This window comes from Fukomys damarensis, unplaced genomic scaffold (genome assembly GCF_012274545.1).
Source record: "Fukomys damarensis isolate Sample0158 unplaced genomic scaffold, DMR_v1.0_HiC HiC_scaffold_38, whole genome shotgun sequence".
NCBI lineage: Eukaryota > Metazoa > Chordata > Mammalia > Rodentia > Bathyergidae > Fukomys > Fukomys damarensis.
The window spans coordinates 38,752,677-38,775,967 of record NW_022900950.1 but is presented as its reverse complement, the minus strand read 5'-3'; the positions used below and the strand labels follow the sequence as shown (position 1 = coordinate 38,775,967).

The 23,291-nt window shown below is 31.3% G+C and overlaps 1 protein-coding gene and 1 long non-coding RNA gene across 5 annotated transcripts in view; one reads left to right on the top strand and one right to left on the bottom strand.

Moving 5' to 3' along the window:
• Positions 1-23,291, bottom strand: part of Nbea (neurobeachin) — a 680,165-nt gene that overhangs the window by 503,253 nt on the left and 153,621 nt on the right. For both annotated transcript variants that reach the window (XM_010623923.1, XM_010623924.1), the window contains 8 exons: positions 20,476-20,584; positions 14,336-14,417; positions 13,986-14,109; positions 12,879-13,071; positions 10,501-11,517; positions 8,516-8,733; positions 6,206-6,359; positions 1,002-1,010 (listed from right to left, as the gene is read on the bottom strand). In XM_010623923.1, coding sequence (XP_010622225.1) covers positions 1,002-1,010; positions 6,206-6,359; positions 8,516-8,733; positions 10,501-11,517; positions 12,879-13,071; positions 13,986-14,109; positions 14,336-14,417; positions 20,476-20,584 — 1,906 coding nt within the window. The remainder of the gene's footprint in view (positions 1-1,001; positions 1,011-6,205; positions 6,360-8,515; positions 8,734-10,500; positions 11,518-12,878; positions 13,072-13,985; positions 14,110-14,335; positions 14,418-20,475; positions 20,585-23,291) is intronic.
• Positions 1-23,291, top strand: part of LOC117284600 — a 192,835-nt gene that overhangs the window by 98,905 nt on the left and 70,639 nt on the right. The window lies entirely within an intron of this gene.

Here is a 23,291-nt window from a genome sequence, read left to right as displayed (position 1 = left end):
CATACACAAATGAATACATAGCACCATGAATTAAGAATCTGAGCATGATGCAACAGTTTATAAAATAAAAGCAAAACCTTCATTTTAAATCTATTTTAATTTAATTTTTCTATAACTGAATGGAAGATGTAGCCATTGCTTACTGTTCTCAAACATTCTGAAATGCTTTAAAATTATTTGAATTTAGTATATGTAGAGATGTGTTCTCAAAGAAATTTTTATTCAAACTGAATTACTGAAATTATATCTATCTTTGTTTGCTAGTGGTATTACTTATAAGTTGTTCTGGAGTCTAGCTCCAAACTTTCAAAGCTCTAGCTCCAACTTTCAAAATGTGCTTTAATTTCAAAATGAGTGAACTATAAGCAAAATTATAAATAATTTCTCAATTGAGCATGTAATTGAAACCTATTTTTTACTAAAAATTTAAACCTTAAAGTAAGTCATTCTTACTTTATTTAAGAAATAACCTAAAAGAGAATTCTTGTTATGTTCTGTATAAAAATAATTCATAAATATGATGAAATGTTATATAAGCACTTCATAAGATTTTAAAATAGTACTTAAAAGTAAGTATCATTCACATTTTTTAATAAATCTTAAAAAAAGCAGATATCTCATGCCAGGGATTTAGCTCAGTGGTGCACCTGCCTGCCTTGCAAGCACAAGGTCCTGAGTTTGATCCATGGTATGGAAGAAGAAAAATAACAGATATCTCATCCTATTTCCTTTTACTGGAATTAGTTAAATCTGACTGTACAAATGACTGTAATATATTGCTTTCATTATGAGTGTCATTATTATTGTCAATAATAAAATAACAATTCATCATTGTATTAGTAAAATAATTATTTTAATGATTCTTTAAAATATATAAAGACTAGCCCTTAATATTAAAGATGATATGGAAACTCAAAATACAAGCAAGTCAAAATTTATAAAGAAGTAAAAATAAAATTTAAAACTAAAACCCTAAAAATTACTGCAGAAGTAATACTAACCTTAGAACCCTGGACATGCATTAGACAAAACAGACAACAGACCAAAAAAGTACAAGAAAAGGAAATTATTAAAATTAAATAAAAATACAATGTAAAATTGAAACAAAATAATATATTTAAAATCATATTTGATTATTAAAAGTAAATTTCCCAGAAAGATATTCATTTTATAAATTACATGTGATTAAATATGAAATATTTACACTTAAATTCAGGTTTTGAGTAACTCTGCCCAAATAATATATATACATATAGTTCATATAATAGAAAGTATGCATATTCTCTTTTACAAAACAAATATCTTTTTCCATTAGATGATTAATGAAACATTTTAACAAATGAACTAATACAATGCCTCTGCAAAAGCCCTAACTCAGTAGTGAGTTAAGTGGAAATAATTCAGGGAGGTTAACTATTTCTACCAGCCTTCTAGGATTTTCTATAAGAAAGTCATATTATAATTTGTTTCCTCATTCAGAACCCTTCCTACATATCAAAGGAAAATATATAATGATTCCACTTAAAAACCATTTTTCCTTGCCAAAAAAAAAACCAAAAACCCTCACTGGTATGCTAAATTAGGCCTATAAATGACTAAGATAATTATATAATATACTAAGTTTCAGAGTCTTTATTATTTATATCTAATTTGAAAAAAGATTTTCACACTAGTAGCAACCATTCCTATTGTCTGATTTTTGACAACAAATATTTGTAAGTATAAATTTGAAAATATGCTATTTCCATGGTATATCCACTGGAAAATGTAAAAAAGCATCCTAAGAATACTACAGCCTGATCAATTCTAAGAGATAAGAGCAAAACCAATAGTATACTTACTAATTTTTCAAATATATTAACTATACACCCTGATAATTTAAAATAATTAATTAAAATTAAAACATTCTCATCATATTTGAATTCCTTCTTAGGATTATGAAATTATTAGGAAAACAAAAAATGTCAGCCTGTTTGTTTTTTTCTAAGACAGACAAAATTAAACCACATATGACTACGAATTCAACTGTAAACATTCAGTGTTGTAGAATTTTCACCAAAATGGTGAAATTATAATCACAGTGATTATGCAGTTTGAAGTTTATCCATGTTCTTTGCTTCATTTTATTTTTCTCCAATTCTCTGCTGCCATTCATGAGCAACTTGTACAGTGTGGTAGAGAAAAAAAATGAGAGGATTCCACTGACTAGTTCTGGCCACATTAACTCGAAAAAATAAAAATCTCAAACATAATGTTTTCTCCCCAAACTACAGATGGACAAAACTACATATTAAGTAATCTATTTTTTCCAAAGTATTGAAGTTAAAATTATTGGTTTAATTTAGAAATTTAAAGCTATTTTTGTAATTTATATTCTCTGCTACATATGATTTTAAATAATCTAGGCACAATAAATTGCCACAATAAAGTGAAACCACAATGAAGTGTTGCTTCTTCAAGAATACTAAGCTCAGAGTGTTCATTATTCATATTAGCAATGTAGAACTATATTCTTTTGGTCTTTAAATTTCCATTAAAATATCTCTTCACAAATAGTAGCAAATAATTCAAACTTTTTTTTTAAGGATGATGATACTGCAACAGCAAAACACAAATGTTATCTCTAGTACAAATTGTCATATTAATGTATGGTTCGAGGCAGAAAGCAGACGACTTCTATGACCAAATCCATGGAAATGACAATTATGCCACTTTAGCATTTTGCTATCAAAATGGATCATCCATAATAACTACATTTATCTTACATTTTATATTTGGTTTCAGCATTTTGAATATACTACACTTATTTCATAAATAGGAAGACTATTCTATCCTGATACAAATAGACCCAAAAGAAACAAAATATTTCCAAAGGGAACTCAGTGAAAGAAAACTTTGATTAAAAGTGTACTCTATCTAGTGTACTTTACATATATAACAAAAATTAATTTTCATAAACTCCCTGAAGGGTAAGTATAATTAATCCCTTTCAGCAAATGAATCAATATAGAGGTTGTATCTAGTAAATGGTGGAGCCCAGTTCAAAATGCAAGTCTGTTTTATAGTAAAGCCCAAACACCTTCCATTAAATCATGATTTCAAAACGATCATTCTGAGTCTGCCTTTAAAAAGCAGTCAATCATCTGGGGTCCATACTTATTCTGAGAAATGTAAAGACATATTCCTGAATTTGTATTAGGTCATTTTTTAAAAATAGGGAATATAAAGAATACTGAGCATTCTACTTTACAAAATTTAATAGAGTTCAACATTAGAAATATAAAAAATGACAAAAAATGAGTACCACTGACTGTAAAAAGTTATGTCTTCTAAGAGAATATAATGATAAGAATATTCAGTGAAATTATTTTAAACATTAAACTTTAGTAAATGGTAAGTCAAACTCAAGTTCTTGTTTAATAGAAAAAACAAATTTAAATTCTATTGAGTTTTTAATGATCAGTAATAAGCAATACAGTTCTCATACTATGTCATTGCACCATGGCATTTGTATTTTATAAGGCACTAATGTCCTGTGTCAGTGTTCAGTATACTATGGCATTCTGTACTGTATAAATATATAGTATAAATCTTGTATCTCTGCCTGTTTTTAAAAACAAAGTTTTACTGAAACACACATATGCCATTTGGTTTTGTACCATGACTTCTTTTACACTACAATAGCAGAATTAAGTAGTTGGGACAGACGCTTTACTGCCCACAAAACCTAAAATGTTTATTATCCTAACCCATGTAAAAAAGTTTGCTGACTACCATAGGCATCATTTTTCTGATTTATTTGTAAGATGCACATTGGTACATAACATATGAACACTTCGAAAAACTCCATATACTTAAAATAAAATGATCACAACACTAAAACATTAACTTCAAAATGTTTCTATCTGTCTTTATATATCTAGAACTGAATTCTAATGGCATTTACAAAATAATATATCCCTGTGGTAATCTGTATGTTGCCAATGTTTCCTTTTCCTCTTATCTCTTCCAATTTTCTTGTGACTTTTTACATTTTAAATCTAACTTCGAAAAGTCCATATTTTCTGTTCTACTTTCATTCTTTTTTTCTTTCTTTCTTTTTTGGTACTGAGAATCGAACTTGGTCCTGTGCACTTGCAAGGCAGGCGGAGAAACGACTGACCTAAATCCCCAGCCCTACTTTCCTTTTTTATTAAACCTCCTCCAACCTAATTTTTTCTCTGTCACATTATAACATTCAGCAAGAATATTGTATAATCTCTCTCTCTCTCTCTCTCTCTCTCTCTCTCTGTCTCTCTCTCTCTCTCTCTCTCTCACCTTCCTCCCTCCCTCTTTGTAGTTAGTATCCACCATGCCTCTATCAGATATAAAGTGGGAGAAAGGTTCTGCTTGTTTCTTTTAAGAAAGCAGTTTATTTAAAGAGCATAAAATCAGTTACGTTGTACAACCAGGCATAGGCATAATCAGTTAATGGACCAAAATGACATAAATGTAGTGGCGGAGACAATAAACTTTCTTCAGTTAAATGAATTCCCAATCCGTTGAGAACAGTTTAGGCAATCAGTAGTTTCAAATTCCACACTACCAGGAACAAAACTGCACAGGTAATAATTTTTGGAGTCAAACTTTAAAATGTCAGTATCTTTATTTTAATAAAATGTCAGTCCTTATTTAAATATCAGCAAATTTGAGTGGTGAAATAGTATATAGATCATATTGAGAATCTATATCATTACTTAATTTTTTTCATCTTGAACAGAGCTCTTTTGCTTTTAAAAGGTGAGAGATTACTTAGTAATTACAGATGTCAAACCTATGCAAAATTTAATGATTTAATACTAATCTCTTTTATATAAAGATAATTTTTATTTTGTACAAATTTTAAACATTCAATATGTATTTTAAGGTAAATATTAACAAAATCTTTAAAAACTTTTTGACAACAATAATTTATAGCACAAAACAAACCGAAAAGAAAAAAAAACTTCCTATCTCAATATTAAAATATATGTTCAAATTTTTTTCAAAATTTTGTATAGTTTACCAGAAGAAACAAAAACACATACCATAGAGAAGTGACACTATACAAATCTCAGGATATCTACATTTATCATACATCATCAACTATTTATTTATTTTTCCTGGCTCCATTTTCTTGACCTAGCTACTACTTTCATTAAAGCCTTAAGTATAACCCTGTGTTGGACTCCTTCAAAAAGTAGACTTTGTGTCTTTTGTAGATATATGGAATAAGCTCACGGATGAAACAGTTGTATATGGCTGGGAGAGATGTGTGAAGTATATAATCTGTTGCTGCTGATAATTTAAGTTTCAATGCTGCTCCAGTGGTAGAGACAATGACAAAAAGACAGTGAGAAGGAAGTTATGCAGCAGAAGCTTGTAAATTGCAAAGTAAATTCAGAGATTAATTTGGAAACACTTCATCACTAAGCAACAGACATCTTAATAAAACTGCAGGTTTCTTTCTGAGGTTAAGGATGGCAATAAGAACACAGGTTATATGGGAAATAGAGTTCTATATTAATTCCTATCTCAAAAAACAGCTATGGAGTCCTGTTTCTTTACAGTGGTCAGTATCAAACATGGGACCTAACAAATACAAAGCAAGAGATTTTCTGTGCCACTCAAATATATTCCAAGCCTTGAATCAAACATATTTTAAAAATTAAAACTAAAATATAAAGTTAATACAGTACCAATTTATTATTTTTCAATGGCACACATAATTGACATTAATGCTTTCAAATTTATCATAGTAATACATTTCATAGTTTTATATATAAGCAAATAGACAAGGCAAAGTTTAAAAAAATAAATGTTGAACCAGTAAAGTCAGATAAGAATGTTAAATAAGAATGTAAATAGCTTATTGTAAGAATATATACAGGCAGAATATATATGACAGGATATATATAGAATATAAATATACAATATACAAAATATAAGGCTAAATCATATAAATTATGGCGTTTCTACAACTACCCATCAAAATTAGTTGAGAAATATTTCTGTAAACACTCTTGTCTGGAACCCAACATTTATAAATAAATAAATGCAAATAGTTAAAGAGTTTCCAGAGGAGAAATTTTGTTAAAATCCATCTACTTATAATATTCGGCTCTAGGGAAATGCTCAATTCAGGTAATTACAAAATACATCCACTAGATGGAGGCAAAGTACTTACAGTTGGTGATGTAGCAGCAGACAGCAAAGGTAGAATTCCTCCACAAGCAATGATGATGTTGTCTACCATTTGGGAAATGAGGTGAATTGTGTTATGTACAAAAATAATATTTTCATTGCTATTGACAAAATCCATCACAGATTTTGTAGAATGGCTAAAATAGCAGAAAAACACACAAATGAACATTTCCTTGGTTTAAGAATAAGAGGTTTACTTTATTTAGAATAACATTTTAAAAGTAAAAACTAATTTCAGAACATTGAGAGGAGCTAGACAAATTTAAAATGGAGTTATCAGTAAACAATTTGCAACTGAAATATCTTATCACCCAAGATTAAATATCCATCTCTGCGGAGTTTTCTGTCCAAGTATATTAACTCGGGGTAAAAATAAATGAATTCAACTAAAAATACTTATTTTTGCTAAGTCTTGTAGTTTTTTTGTTGAAAGGTAAAACAACCAAATATTTAACTGAAAGTTTTAAACTTTTAGGAAACTTAATATGTCCATAACCTTACTGCAGCCTCACCTGTGTCACCGGGCATACCAAAAATGTATACTGTTAGTCACACCAGTGACATGACAAGCAAGTACAAAAAACTTGATGAAAATCTGAGAACTCAAATGAATAAAAAAAAAAAGACTGGTCAGTAATATGGTTTTCTTATGCAACACAGGTAATATAGATGCAAAAAGACATACACTGCTTTGCTGGTGCCCATAAAAAATATGAACTGTTTTCTAGTAGAAAAAAAAGAAAAAGAGAGATTACCCTGTGATCAATCATAAGTCAATGATTCTCATCTTTTTGGTACCACGGATCGAACTCGAGACTTCGCAGTAGCACCACTGAGCTAAATTCCCAGCCCTGATTTTCATCTTTTTAGTTTGAAAATATTATTTCAAGGATTTCAAGGTAATTTCCTCTGCTCTAAAAATGAGCTAGTATACATTTCTTTTAAGATTACATAAAATTCTCTTTGGAGAATTTCATAAGTATACATGAAATAAAACAGACACAGTATTTTGATGGAAGGAAAGCTGAGTATCACTGACCCAGGGGCTACTTATATTACTACTAGTAAATTACATTATTTATTCTCCATATATTGATCTTCACGTTAACCGTAACATATTTCATGGTATTTAGTTTCTGTAGTTATTATCCCTTGGTGAATTACCTTATAGCAATATTAGCAATAAAAATGAGTAGCCTAAGAACAAATCGATCAAATACAATCAAAAGTAAAAATTTGCAATGACAGATTCTATTGAGTACTTTAAAAATAATCTTCCCAGCTGAAACACTGTAGATTTTTATTTATTATCAAGATATTTTGGATACAGGAAAGGCTGTCCTAACCTCAGGTACTGCTTTACTAATCAATACTGGTTGATAGATACATGCCATTCCCTACTGTTAGTGATTCATTTATAAATGCACATATGATCCTGCTGGATTTTAAGGGAGAAATTTCTTGAAGGGTTTCTTTAAAGAAAAAAAGAGTAGATGAGATGAAAAGGAAAATGAAAAAAAAATAAAGGAGAATAAAAAAAGAGGAAGATGGAAGAAGACTACCCTTTTAACCTAACCAAGTTTCATATGTGCATTTGATAGTGGCAACTAAGCAGTCCCCTTGAATCCTAAAAGGAAAATGAGAAGCCAAGAAGCCAGCTCCAGTCCTGAGACTGTCACAGAGGTAAATTGCTGACAGCTGTATTGTTACTTATTGCTATCAATTTCCTAATCTACATATATGTACAATAAACAATTTCTCATAATTTGCTATTAAAAATTAAATTGAAAATTTAAAAAGATAATGATTTAATTCATGTAGATTAGTTAAGTGATTATATTTGAATTGATATCCATTAACACCTTAAACATTTCAGGCTCTAAAGCATGTGTCATGGTATGATTTGAGATTTTATTTTAGTACTACATGTCATAATACTGATACCAAGAATGAATTTGCTACAAGGTATTAATTTTAATAGGAAAAGATAAAATACAGAAATATAAATCCAAGTTGATATATAAATCATTTTATATAAAACAAACAATTTTAGATTTATAATTTTGGATTGCCTTTAGCCTAAATTGTTACATGCCTATTGATCCTAGTCCTTATAACCCTTATAAAAACATTTATTTGTCATAAATGTAAATGTTTAATTATTTTAATAAACTTGATTTGTGGGTATTTTTCAATGATATAAATTACTTATAAGCCAGTTAATACCAGTTAATAAAAACATTCATTTTCTTAAGCGAAAATATTCTTATTTATAAAAAAGAAATAGTTCTACCTTCTCCAAACATGTACATCTGTTTCTAAAGCAAACAGCAAATCAGTGAGAAGCCGTTGGTGCATTGGAGACCATTTAAACTCAGGAATCCGAAACATTGTTGTCCGAGGACCTGGGCTGAACTGGCGTCTCTGTTCCTCAGTCATAGGCATTCCTCGAAATCCCAAATCTACTCTGAGATCTCGGTCTTGTTGTGTGATAGACCGACCCTGAACAGCCTAAAGAAGAAAAGGTAAACTGTTGTGCAATACGAAAGGTAGTCTTGATTTAAAAATGAACATAGTAGTTGTAATAAAGTGTATAAAGTTCACCTGTAAATTCCTGCACAGGAACCTCTTTCGAGGCTGAGAGTGGAATAGCGCCTATATTCCAGAAACTAGTTAAGGTAACCAAATATCTAAGGTTGAGACAGCAGTTTACACTGCAAATCAGATTCTCTTTGCCCTGTTATAGGCTCTGTGCATTAGACTTACATGAATGACTTCCTTAGAAAGTGAGCATGCACAAAATGAAATACTGAATATATGTTATCAATTCATTGTAACTACAAACACATGAAACATCATTTAAATAGACTGAATTTAACTACAAAGTCTATTTCATTCACAACAGTTAAATTAAGCATATGCATTTGATAACTTAGAAAATAAGACAAAATGCCTATGAACTCCCAAAGAAAAATAGGTATGGCTAGAAATTACTATGTTCAATACATAATACACAATATTTGTTTTGTTTTAAATCCATACCTAAGGGCCAGGGGTTTAGCTCAGTGGTTCGGTGGCCTGCCTTACAAGCGCAAGGACCCGAGTTCAATCCCCGGTGCCAAAAAAAAAAAAAAATCCATACCTAATTCAATATGCCCATCCATGACAATTATCAGTGGGTATAACTGCCACAAAAATGGACAAAGAAAAAAATAACTTTCCCACACACAGAATATATTATGAAGGATTCTTACTGGAGTACAAAGCCACCAGTAAGGGATAGTTTAGTCTTTATAACATAACTGCAATGGAAACAAATGAAATTTACCTTCAATAACATTAAATGGCTGGTAGAAATAGTAGAGGAAAACAAAGCCTTGATCAATAAGGGTAAAAGTATTAATTATATATATCCTGGGATTGAACTCAGGAACTTGTGCTGGTGACTTCTGAGCTAAATCCCTGGCCCTCAATTATAATTTCTTAACCTATTAATCATAACATATTCTTAGCCTAGAAAATAAGGAGGTATTAACAATACAAAATTCAACAATTAAATCTTTATTAGAAAACATCATCTGTTTATAGCTTTATTCTATTGAGGCCAAAATGGGAGAACACTTTCTAATTACCAGGCCTAAAGATCTTCATTTTTTTCATTAAAAATTCCTATCACATAGTTGTAAAGAAGATCCTCACCGAGTATCATAATTTCAAATTTTCTCAGCCATGTACCTATCTCATAGGGTTGTTGTGAAGATTAAATCTAAAAATATGTTTCACAGTGCCTAAAATATAGTATACTCTTGATAAATAATAGTTCCCTTTTCCCTTCCCCTTCATTTATCAGTTCAATATAGACTGCAAGTTCTCTTCTATAATCCACAGAACAAAACTGGGCCTGAAGCTTAAAAGGTTAAAATAAACTAAAGTATTCAGAATGAAGATCTTAAGTAGGAAATGTGTAACTGCAGTCAGTTACAAAATGGTAGAAACTGGGAGACATCTTAAAGATCATATTCTACTGCGATACAACAAATTGTTGAAGATTTTAGCCCCAGAGAGGCTAACCAAAGTTACACAGAGCAGTGTGACAGAATTTGAAATATAATCCAGGCATTTTAAACTTTATATATATCACACTAATCAATTTTATAAATTACTATCATAAAAAATACAAACATGCTGAAACAGGTAAGAAATTATTTCTGCTTTGCTGCTAATAATTCATCTATTCAATACATTTTTGTTTATTTCTAAGACTCATTTATAACTTACTTGTGTTGTAGCAGTGGTCTGGATTTTTCGGATTTCTTTTCCTGATTCTTTGCCATCGTCAGATCTCTCAGTATCTGAAATTATACTTCCTGCATCAATATTTGGTACAATTTTGCTACCAGAAGACTCAGTTTCCAGAGTTGTAGTGGTCATTTCAGCATATTCTAACCCCTTAGCTGATGACGGTAAGTCTCTTTCAGATATACTGCTCATTCCATCAGAAGTTGTATGGATTTTGAATTCTTTTTCCTCTATTATACTTGGTGTACAAGTTAAGTCTACACTCCCAGTCATGTGAGCAAGCAATCCAAGATCATCAGTAACACCAAGATGTACTTGTGTGTCCTGAATATGTGGAATTATGTGATTGCTAGAAAGTTCAGGAAGGAGTTTCTCCTCCTGTTTGGGTATTTTCTCAAAGAGAAATGATGTACTGCTATTGGAAAGTTCCTCTTTGTCATCTGCTAATGTTATCAATGGACCATTATCCTTGTCCTCATTTTTTTTAATGATACCAACACTTCCATGTACATTGTTTTGTAGTTTCTCAACAGCAGCACTGTACACATTATCTAACAAAGATTCTACCTCCACAAGCGTGCCATTCTCTCCACCCACTAAAGTCTCTGGTGATAAATCCATATCATCCAGCTTTACTTCCGTTGCTTCCACTTTTTCTGCCTTTATATCAACTAGAAGATCATGCACTTCCACATGTACACCACTTCCAGGTCTATCTGAATTTCCAAGAATATCATCTGACACCTTTGTTGACATGAGCAAATCCCGTGTGTCTGTGCTAACAGGGTAATCTGTCTCACTTTCCGGGCTCTGGCTTTGGGAAAGATCTTCTATCTCTCGGATTTCTATTCCGCCTTTTGCTCCTGTTGCCTGTGATGACAGTCCAGAGATAGTGCTCACATTCCCCTTTTTTCCCTTTTTAATGTTTTCCTCCTCTTGCCTTTGATATTCTTCATACATTTTGGCTAGGTATTCTTTATGTGCTTCATAAGTGACCTGGGAATAAGTAAAGACAACAATGAAGCATTCTTTATATGTCAAGAAGAAAAACGTAATACAAATAAAATTATGTCAGTGATAGTTACAAGAGCACAAGGAAGTATAAGATATCAAATGAGTACATATGAATCCTAAAACAAGTGTTTGGTTTTATTAAGTATTGAAAATAATCAAGTATAGCTTCATATGATTTACTATATGATTTGGCCAAAAACATACAGGAAAAACTACCAATAATTTTTGTAAGTATTTCAGTGTTATCCAATCTGACAGTTAATTCTTATACATTTATTTAAGCTTAACGAAGGAACTGTCATCTGATAATATATAATATTCAAAATATTATGTTAGTTTTCACAATCTAGTCTTCATATATATACCTACAACCCTTGTTTAAAATAATTCACACAAAGCTATCTATATATATATATATACACACACACAATTATATATACACACATATATATTCATAAACTGCTAAATCACAGTTTTATCTATATAGGATACTTTGAATTTGATAGTTTCACATAGGATTATTTAGAAATAATCAAGACATATTTTTGTACCAAGACTTGTAATACCTTTTTGTGTGCTACTTTCAAAATAATTAAAACGTAATAAATGCACAATGGCAATATATTACAACATTTATATTTAAATGGATTTAAAAGCTCTGCTAAAATTTTTTTGAGAAAGTCCAAAATCTTTGATTAGAGGTATAGATGATATTAATATTTAAAAGGAGGATTCCTCTATTATGATACAAGATGGAGAGAAATTCTAACTCTGAATGTCCAGGCTCTGATATGTATGAACTAGTTTATTTTAATTCACTTAACTTTACCAAAGATCAAATAATATTCAAAACACAGTCTTAGGATTAAAAATAAAGATGATAATACAATTTAAAATATCATTAAATAATTAAATTGCTTTATTACTAAATAATTTTCAATACTTTAGTTTTAAAGTATAAGAGTATTTCATTAATATTTTTATAAAAAATATGCAAGCTTAAATTAAAAGAGCAATTGGCTCAAACTCAATTTATCACATCTGCCATAAACAGATATAGTACTTAACATCCCTAATTCACAAACTTGGACTTTGAATTAAACGACCTACATACTTTCAAGCTCTTAACCATATAATAGAGGTGGGAAAAAAAAATGGAATACAATGAATCTAACTGTACTGTATCCCTAAAATGTACCAATAAACTCAATTAAAGCTGAAAAAAAAAATCGAATAAAGGAAACTGCAATAATCTACACTATCCACAAGATGGCACCAGATGAGGGTTAGTAGCCATTTAATTCAAGGCTGAATTTGATGTAAAACATTAACTCCCTTTTTACCTTGGAATGGGCAATGGAGAGTGTATCCACCCAGACTCTCCAGCCTCCCCATTCATATTTTATTGCATGATACAAAAGAATTCGGAAGATATTGTAGACCATCTCGGTGATCTTCTGCTCCTCAGAATTTTTAGGATTAATATAGCCAAGAGAAAACATCCAATCCTGCCACACTGAACACTGAAGTAAGCATCTAAGGATGAAAAAAAATAATTAAAAATACTAAAATTAGAATTTATTATTCTGAAATTTGAGTACAATAGTGAAACTATCATGTGATTTAAGTAACATGAGGTGTAAAAACAATTCTATGCATTCTATAACTTAACGTTTGTTTCTCATTTGGAAAAATCCTAATTATTATTCAGAATCACTTTCTAGCTAACCCAGTCCAATTCATTTTTTTCCTACATTCTTAACATCTTCAGTATACACACTGCACTTTATATATCATAGATTATAGATCAATATTTTATGATTTTCTTCCCCGTTGTATTGTACTATGATCATGCACTAAGACTATCATATGCAGATCAGTGCTTCATATACAGTAGACAACATTTGTAAATTAAATGCTCAAGAAATAACCATAGATACGGCTTCATGCTTCAGACTATATTTTATGTCCTTGCTCACCATTTTTAAAATGTAGGAAAACAGGGCTGGATATTTAGCTCAGCAGCACCATGGCTGCCTCACAAGTGCAAGGTCCTGAGTTCAATCCCCAGTACCACACACACACAAAAAGTATGACAACAATCAGTCATAAGACAAATAGTAAAATAGCTGAATATAGACAAATCCAGTACAAATACATTTAAGGTATAGAAGGTAATAAAGAGGTATCATAATGCATTTTAGTACAGTTTTGTATATATCTATATTCATGTATATAATTAAAATATAAACTAAATAATAGAATATAAAAATAAAGTATACTGAATATAAATTGTATCAAAGAAACACATAATGCATTTTTTAAGGATTGAATACTTTTCAATATGAGAAAGATCTGAAATTTTCTTATTTGACATAGACTGAAAGTTACAAAGAGCAAATAAATTAATTGTGGAATAAAAGTTTTACTGTAGTATTCAAATTTTTTACCTTCTATTTTCACGGCTATTACTGAAGAGCTTAATCATATCTGATAAAAACAAACGACGAACTTCCATCAGTTCTGCACTTGGTGTAGAGTTTTTTAACAAAGTTGCCACCACCTTAAGAATCACTGTAAACAACCAAACAAACTTGATTTAAGGATTTTTAACGGTTTAAAACTCCAACTAAGATATGTACCACATTTACTAATTTTCAGTTAAATACTTAGCACTCTGATGAACTGTGTCAAGAACTAGATAAATACCATAATGATTTAAACAATTAGAAATCACTTTCTTAGTTTCATATGTTGCCATGTAACTACTACATAAAAATAAAGAATGCCATTTGCTCACTCGGATTCTGAATTTTCACTGTAGAATCTGGCTCTGGATGTGGTTTATGTACAACTTGAGTACATACTTGCTCAGTCAAGATCTGAAAGACAAATATTTTGAACTTCATTTACAAAACAATTTAAATCACAATGTATAAAGAACTGCCCCCCGAAAATATCCATTCTATTCAAATCAAAAGAAACAGCTCTTCTAAAACACCTTTCTAATAAATTCCACACTTTTAAACTTTAAGTGTGCATTCCTCAAATTTTGTTTAAGACAAAAACCAGACTCTATAAGAGGAAAGAATAATTAAGTAGTCATATATTGTTTAAAATTATTTTACTGTACATCTTTAATATACCTATCTTGTGAACTGTAAATATTTAAATCTTTGTGTCATCGTTAATGAAAAAATATAAAATAAGTAAACAAGAAAATAATGCCTGAGCCTACATCCCTCCTTAAAAATGAAGTATGAGAAGGAAAAATTCTTCCTTTAAATGTACCTCACTGTCATTTATTTCTTTCAAGTAACAAAAAATAACATAATTTGGCCAAGTAAAGATGAAATTCTTAAACATTTACTAATTTTTCACTAAAATGCAGACTCAAGAAGTGCAACATTCTGCACATCATCTTTTGTGCTATATGCCAGTGTTTAGCACCAGTATTCAACACATATTTGTCAAAGGAGTAGATAACCAAATTTATATACTGTTCAGTATTTTCCAGGCCTTAACTGACATTTATCTTCAGTCTTAAATATATATACAATTAAATCTAGTGTGGCTGTATTTATTAAAGACATCACTCAATATCAGTGACTTAATTTCTATTTTATTTTTAACATGTTAGGCTCTGAAAATACTTTAAAAATAGTTCAATCTAAATCATATCAAAAACCTGGGGGGAAACTGTAACTGTTGGTTTAGAAACCAGTTGTATATATCTATATTTTAAAAGTTGGAAACGGAGAAACTACATTAGGACACTAGGATAATCTCTTCTAATTAGAAAAGGTACAGAATTGGCACTTTTCTTATCTTTCTGATCAGATTAAGAAGATATGATTAGGAATGCACTTCAAAAGTTATTGACTTTGAAATAAAAACTAGCCTACCATTAATTACTTAAATGATACATATCAAATATAATCACTTCTATTCCCCCATATTTCCACACTTTTGTTGAAAATGAAATATTTTGTGATTAAAGTAGTATCAAAATTTTTCTGAATGGAGCATTCCAAACATGCTCTAGTAATCCATCATAGCTGGACATGACGGATTCTTTGAAACCCATATGTCAAAGCATGAAGAACTAAAGGTCTTTGTGTTTACCTACAGTCCAATGGATAGGATCCCAAAATACTCTCATAATAAATAAGAGATTAAAAGTAATTAAAAGCAAGCTGGGAAAAAAAACAGTCCATACTACTACATGACAATGAATAGTCAAAACTTTCTCTACCCTAAAAGAAGAAATCACATTACACAGAAAATAAAATTTACCTCAAAGCATCAAGAGCTTTTGATGTTGTTGTCTATTTATTTATTTTTATTATATAACAATGAGGCAATAATTACTTTCTCTAATAAAATTGCTAGGAAAATTAAATAAGGCTCTTTATATAATATGCTCTAACAACTGTAACATATTGAAATATAAAATTATTAATTATAAAAATATACTTAGAACTCTGCTCAGCAAGCATTTACTAAGAACAGTTATATGCTTACATGCCACTAACTGTTTAGTGTTATTTGCTAAGTGGAACTCCATTTCCAGCATCAATTTACTTAACTGATGTTCTGGAGACAGACATAAATGCATGGCTCTGTTTAAGCAATAAAACATGGCATACTGTTATTAAAATATGTATTAATTTAAAAAGAGGGGAGGGGAATAATAACGTACAAGAGAGTTGAATGCAGATACAATTTAATGAAATGATAGAAAGATTAAAAATTGGTTCTGAAAGTGTGATTGGACTTGGTTAAGACATTACAGGAAGTTAGACCCTGCTCCTCACTAAAACAAAAACATTGTGGAGCGTTCAGAGACAGATATCAACAAGAAATTCATGTGTATTTAATCCTTCCAGCACATAATTTGAGAGCTTAACAGTCACATGTGACTAGTGGCAATTACACTGGACAGGGTCGAGAAAGTGAATTCTAAGCATAAAGGTAATGTAACTGGTATTTGGATATGCACCTGAGCCCAGCATTATACATTTAAATTTTATTTTATAAATAAAATTTATGTGTTAGAGAAAGACTTTAGGCATAAGCACGAATTTATAATGTTATCTGGCATATAATGCTAAAATATTTTACATTTTAATGTGAATTTTTCCTTTACATTTACTTTTTACACTTTTATTTATTATAAACACATTGTTAAGGTTTAGATCTAAAATGTCCCCCAAAGCCTCATATGCTCACAGTGGAGCTTTGTAACTTGTCTAGATTATGGGCACTTACTGTTAGGAAGTGGGATTTGGTGAGAGGAAGTGTGTCACCAGGGGCATGGCCTGGAAGGGTTTTCTCTTCTCAGTCTCCCCCTTCACTCCTTCTGCTTCCTATCTATCAAGCTATCAGCAACCCTCCCCTGACATGCTTCCCAGACTTAGAGCCAGCCAGCTGTGGACGGATACTTCTAAAAACTGTGAGTCAAAGTAAACTTTTCCTCCCTTAAGTGGTGGGTGTCGAGTTACCAGGTCTCAGCAACAAGCAAGTAACTAAGACACACCTCTTGCCAATTTAAGAGTTTTGAAGATCATCATGTATTCATCCTAATGGCACGTAAAAACACTTTGCTAGATAATATAATTTATTATTTTGTTTTACTCTAAAACATTATTGATACCACAGGTTTGACATACAGTAGTTCTTTATTATTTTTGTATTTTATTATATATCTTCCTAAAGGTGTAGTGATACTTTTAACTTACTTTAAAACCCTGCTGCTGTTAAGGTTATTTTCCCAAACCAGGAAAGAAAATGAAGAAGGGGAAAAAAGAGTTTCAAAGTCTGAATTATCAATCAGTGATTCTTGCAAGACTACAGGATCTGACTGATGATAATCGTCAGGTGAATTAAACCTAAGCTACAAGTCTTGAGGCTGTTTACTTTTTAAAATTAAATTTCACTTACTGTGCTATTAAAATTTAATTTAATATTTATCAAAGGAGTTTTTTTTGTTGTTGTTCAACTAGAAGGCACTAGCCAAAATGATACAATCTTCAAAGCTTGGTGATCCAGGAACAGTAATCTACTGCCCTATCATTCTTACGTCAAAATTTAGTGTTAAACTAAGACATAAACTTAAGTTAATCTGCATTAGATGTTAATAGCGTGAAGAACCCTAATCGGATGTTGTAGCAATGTTTTGATTCAGAAAGTAGATTCTAACAGTTTTGCCTTAAGCACAGATATGGAACTTACTTATTTTATGAGTATTTGTTAGTAGTATGATAGAAAAAAATTATTTAGCCTATAAGTTTCAGTTTGTATAAGAGGCAATCAAAATATCAGTATCACAAGATGGCTGTAAATCTGTGATAACAGACATAAAAATAATCACTAAAGTGACTGTTATAACAAGTGTCCAATAAAAGGTAGGTACTATTATTGGAGAAATATAGTATCAGTATCAAGAAAGGGAAATGCTTACCATACTATTTAAAGAGGATAGACCATCTTATTAGTGCTTATTAAATTCTATATAACAAATACTGTACTAGAGCAATAGTAAAAAATAATAATTTAAAAAGAGGGTAGTATCTACAAATTAAATGGTTTAAAGAATGACTGATGCAAAGTGGGTATATTAAGCTTAGAAGAAAAAAAAATCAAAGGAGCTGAAAGATTTCTTCAATTTATATATAAAGGGCAGCCATTCCATGAGATTATCAAATAGAAAAAAAGATAAAATAGAATAATGTATTGGAAAAGTAATGCTACAGATCAGGACTAGGAAATCCAAGTCTTCCGGGCTAACTTTGGCCTATTACCTGTTTTTGTACTACAGTTTTATGGGCACAGTCCATTTAGTTCATACTGTCTATGGCTGCTTCTTAGTGGACAATGTAGAGCTGAATATGTGCGATAGACACCACATTACATAGCCTACCATTTTGTACTATCTGTACTTTTACAAGAAAAATGTTCTCTCTAGCTATAGATAAATATGTAGTAATAAAAATCTTTTCAATGGGTTATTAAGCAGAAAAAAAGGATACAGATTTATGCATGATACTTTGTAAGAGGGGTGTGTGTGTGTATACATAAACACACATATACACAGAGATAGAGATGAACAAAGAATGCATACTTTTAAATATTAATGGAGATACTAACACAGGGAAATTTTATGTTGGTGTTTTTCTATACGTTTCAAGGTTTAATAAAAACAACAACAAAGGGGAGTTACATTTCTCTGTGTTGTAGGAATACAAGGGTTAGTAAGCCCTTTATCGAAAAAAACAGGTATTTGAGGATTTATAAATCATATGGTTTCTGTTTTAACTACTTACCTCTGTCAGAGTAATGAAAAATAATCCATATACTATACTTAAGTGAATGAGCATGGCGAGGTTCCACTGCAATTTTATTTAGGACATTGAAATCTGGAAATGTAAAGGCTTCTCTTGTTTGAGGATTATGACAAAACTGGAATTGAATTACATCTTGTCCATAGCTTAGATTAAAAAAATGCATTACTAGAGAAATTTGAATTTGTCACATATTAATTTAAAACTGCCTTTGCCTTCCATATTTCTCACGTTAATTTTTATTTATGTAAGGAAATCTATAATGATGAAATAGTATTTTATTTCCAAACATTGCTTTTGTGAGGACTATCATTAGGTCTGTCTAGTCTAGTAATGCCAATGATTTTTAGCATGACTATCATGTCCTTGTATTATACACAATGCCTTGCCATCTAAATGTATGACACAGATGCACAGATCAGGAGAATATGAAAGTGTGAGATCAGAAATCAATTTTTCCTAGCTAGTTCTGATTACACACACCTGTAATCCCTGCACTCTGGGAGGCCAAGGAACAAGGATAGAAAGCTCAAGCCCAGCATGGGCAACAGGTGACCTTAGCAAGACCCTATCTCAAAAATTTTAAAAACGGACTTAGGATATAGCTCAGTGCAAAGGCCTGGGTTCAATCTTTAGCTTTGCAGAAAACAATCAATTTTTCCAGTTTAGACATAATTGTTATCTGTGGTATTAAAAAAAGTTAGGTCCAGCAATACATGTAGTACAAGAAACACTGCTCAGTTACTGCATCACTATGGCTTCCAGCATGGAAAGTTGCAGTACAATCAGTTTCATGGAAACTGATACTTGCAATTTACATAAATTTTACTTGTCATATACTATTATTTTATTATTTCAGCCATTTAAAAATATAAAAATTGACCTTAGCAACTAGCCACATAAAAAGTGATGTTGGTGATTTACCAACACTTACACCAGGGAAATGACTTGGGATCACTGAAGATCAGTTACAGGAGGGCAGAATTCAGGTTACTACCTAGAAACAGTCCTAATATTTTACTGGCATTTAAAAATAAAAATAGCTATTTTGTGAAATAGTATATGGGTTTCATAGAAAATATTAGACCAAAGCAAATGATCATTTGGTAGAAATGATGAGAAAGGAAGTTCTAAATTTAAATGAGATCTAAAGATGTTTCTACATATCATTTTTACAAATAGTTTTCCCCTACATTTTATCTTAGTACCAACTATATCTTAATGTTTTACTCATTATATATTAGAAAGTAGGGATGGAGTGAGGAAAGGAGAGTGATGTGATCTGGAAGTAGAAAAAAAAAATATATGTAATAATATTTGTAGTTTGTGTGATAATCTGCAAAGCTGGTCTCAGTCAACCCATACTCAAAAAAAAAAAAAAGCCCTTGAGACTACATAAAAACACTCACAAATACTTATACACAGGTATGTTTTTAAAACATAAACTGTGTAAGATAGGTGTTTATCTTTGTTTTTTTAACTATTCTGGATTTTACTGGCTTTTTTGTACTAGCTGACCAAACTTCTGATCTGAACCACACGATTTAAATTTTTATCTGTACACACTTTAAATTTCCAGCACATATTTTTCTCTTACCTCATAAAGTGTGTTGTATGTGGTGACAGTCACAGTGTTTGTATGCAACATCAGCCGTTCTCCAAGAAGAGTAAAAAGGCTATGGGTGTGCATGATTTCAACTTTTCTCCTGGAGAGAAAGGGGGAAAAGATACCATGGATACACTGGATTTTCTGAACAAATGACACATTTACAATTGCTCTTATCAACTTCCACCTACAAAAAGAAACTAGTTTATATCACAGATGCTTCGTAAAGTCCAAGACTATTATTTAAACATTATTCAAATATCCAACTGAACTAAAATGTGCAAAATATATAACCATATAAATGTTAGCAATTATTATTTTCAATTTTCTTTTAAAATTTTTATTAATACATGTTTGCTTTTTTGTTTTGTTTTGTTTTTTGAAACAGGGTCTCACTATGCAGTTGAGACTGACCTTGAACTCACTATGTAGCTCAGGCTGTTCTCAAACTCACAGCAATCCTCCTGCCCCAGCCTCAGCCTCCCCAGTGTTGGGATTACAAGTGTGCACCACCACACCCAGCTATATTAATACATGTTTGCAGGACAAAATGACTGCATTTATTGTAGGAAGCTGGTACATGTACATAACACATCTATTTGGAAATTACTTTATTGGCTTAAAAATATTAACCCTAACACATTGACAACATAATATAAAATCTACAAAATATTTTATTATAAACCTTAACATAAAAAATCTAAAGTTATGGCTAAAAGTGAATACTTTACCTTGACAGTAGAGGTGGAAAGAAATAACTGTTTAATCATTGCTCGTATTTGTGGTTAGCCAATGGATTAAAAAATACATTTCTACTTACTATTGGCTTACTTGTTTCCCTAATATATGCATAAATACTAAAAAAAAAAAAGCTTTAATAAAGTCTTCCTGGAACACTCAGTTCCAGCTTAAAGGATTAGTACATAATTCTCATTTGTGTCACTTTCTTAGAATTCAAGATCTGGCTCTTCTTGGGATGCAAGCCTCAGTATTTCATGTCTTTTATTGATTTTTCTACTGATCCCTGTTTCATTTTGACAAATGTAATATACACTGACTATGAAATCACAAAACTCTGCTCCTTTCTTCCTGAGTCCACAGCTATACTACATACCCAGACTTTCTTATAGGTAGATGTAGTTATTTAACTGAGTTCTAGCCAATATACACAGAAGATTTACAGACCACTTTTAGGGCTGGCCCTAGAAAATGCACTCACACATATCTTCTATGCTCTTTCCCAAGCTAATAACACAGGAGCCGTATGATGAAGAGAATACAACCACAGAATGGACAAAAGTCCCCAGGTCTCTTAATAATTGCTTATAAGACAATCATCTTTTGGGGAAACCCATTTGTATATCAAGTGAATAGGAAAGAAACTAGCAGTTTGATATGGGAATAAAAATTTTACAGCAGCTATTATTACTTTAATACAGAAACCAAATTATGAACCATTTATGTGGGCAGCAATCACCTGGAAATCCTCTTTTCTAACAGCCTTCTAAGTTCCATACACCAAAACAAACACACAATACAACTTGTCCCTTCTCCTAGTCCTCCTCAGTCCAGGGAGGAAAATGGCAAAATTACCTAAACTGAACTATAATCTAGGGCAATCGTCCTCTTACTACATTTGCAAAACACTAAGTCTGGAAATGGCCAACTAGCCAATAAAAACAAAACAGAACTTAGAGATATGGAAGGTTTAATCATTTCTAATTTAAGCCAAACCCAAGAAAAGGAAGTTTGAACCTTTCATTCGTTCCCAGTCAGGAAAGAAAAAATGCTAAAGCACTGCTCTCAATATGATCTCCGCCACACAGAGCTGGTACATGATATGTATAACCTTTCCATTGTGTCACTACAACTTCAGCTACAAAAGAAATACATGGCTCTTGATTATCTACTCCAAAGTAAAAGCTCAGATGTCTAATTCTAGGTTTGGGAGAAACTTAAAGAATTATGAGCAAATATCAGAGAAGAGACAGGTCAGCCTCTTCCAGCAGCTTACATTAAAAAAAAAAAAAAATCTTACCAATAAATTTTGCTGCACAGCAGTCAAGAGAAAGCCAAAAATGCAATGTCATTCCCCATCTGAGGCAGAAAGTTAAGTCCTCCAATATTGTACATGACATGATTTCGTTTCCTACAGAGCTTCTAATAAAAGATTTTAAGAGTTTGTTTCATACAGAGCCTCTAATGAAAGACCTAGTTCTACAGATTCAGTTCAGGAGACTTCACTAGGACACCTACAAGAGAAGCTAATAACGTAAACCTGTTCTGAGTTACATTTGCAGTGAGAAACATTTCTTTTTCTATCCCCCCCCAACTTTTTTTTAAAAGTTAAAGACTTTATTCGAGAAGGCACAGCTGAGGCAATGGGCCTCAGACATACTACAGCACCAGCACTAGTGTGTGAGACATACTTTGAATGAGTCAGTCCTTCAATACCATTTCCCTTACTTAAACAATTTCACTTCCCAAACAGAAATCACTGGATCCCTTAATTGGTATGGAAAGATCCGGAATCTTCACTTCTATTATATAATGTCAGCCTGAGTTCTGCTTTTTTGTGCCTCTCATGGAAAGTCTTTCCATATATCAAAGTCAGAAGACAGTAATTAAAGATACCTAAATCCTGTCACTACAATGTAGTTATTATAAGGGAGCAATTTAGAGGTCCTGCTGACTGCAGAGATAAGAATGAAATAAGGATACACAAGGAGTTACTCCAGAATCCTCTGGTTTTCTTTAGCCACCAAAATTTTGAGTTAGCACTTTATGTGATGCAGACTAGATTCCTG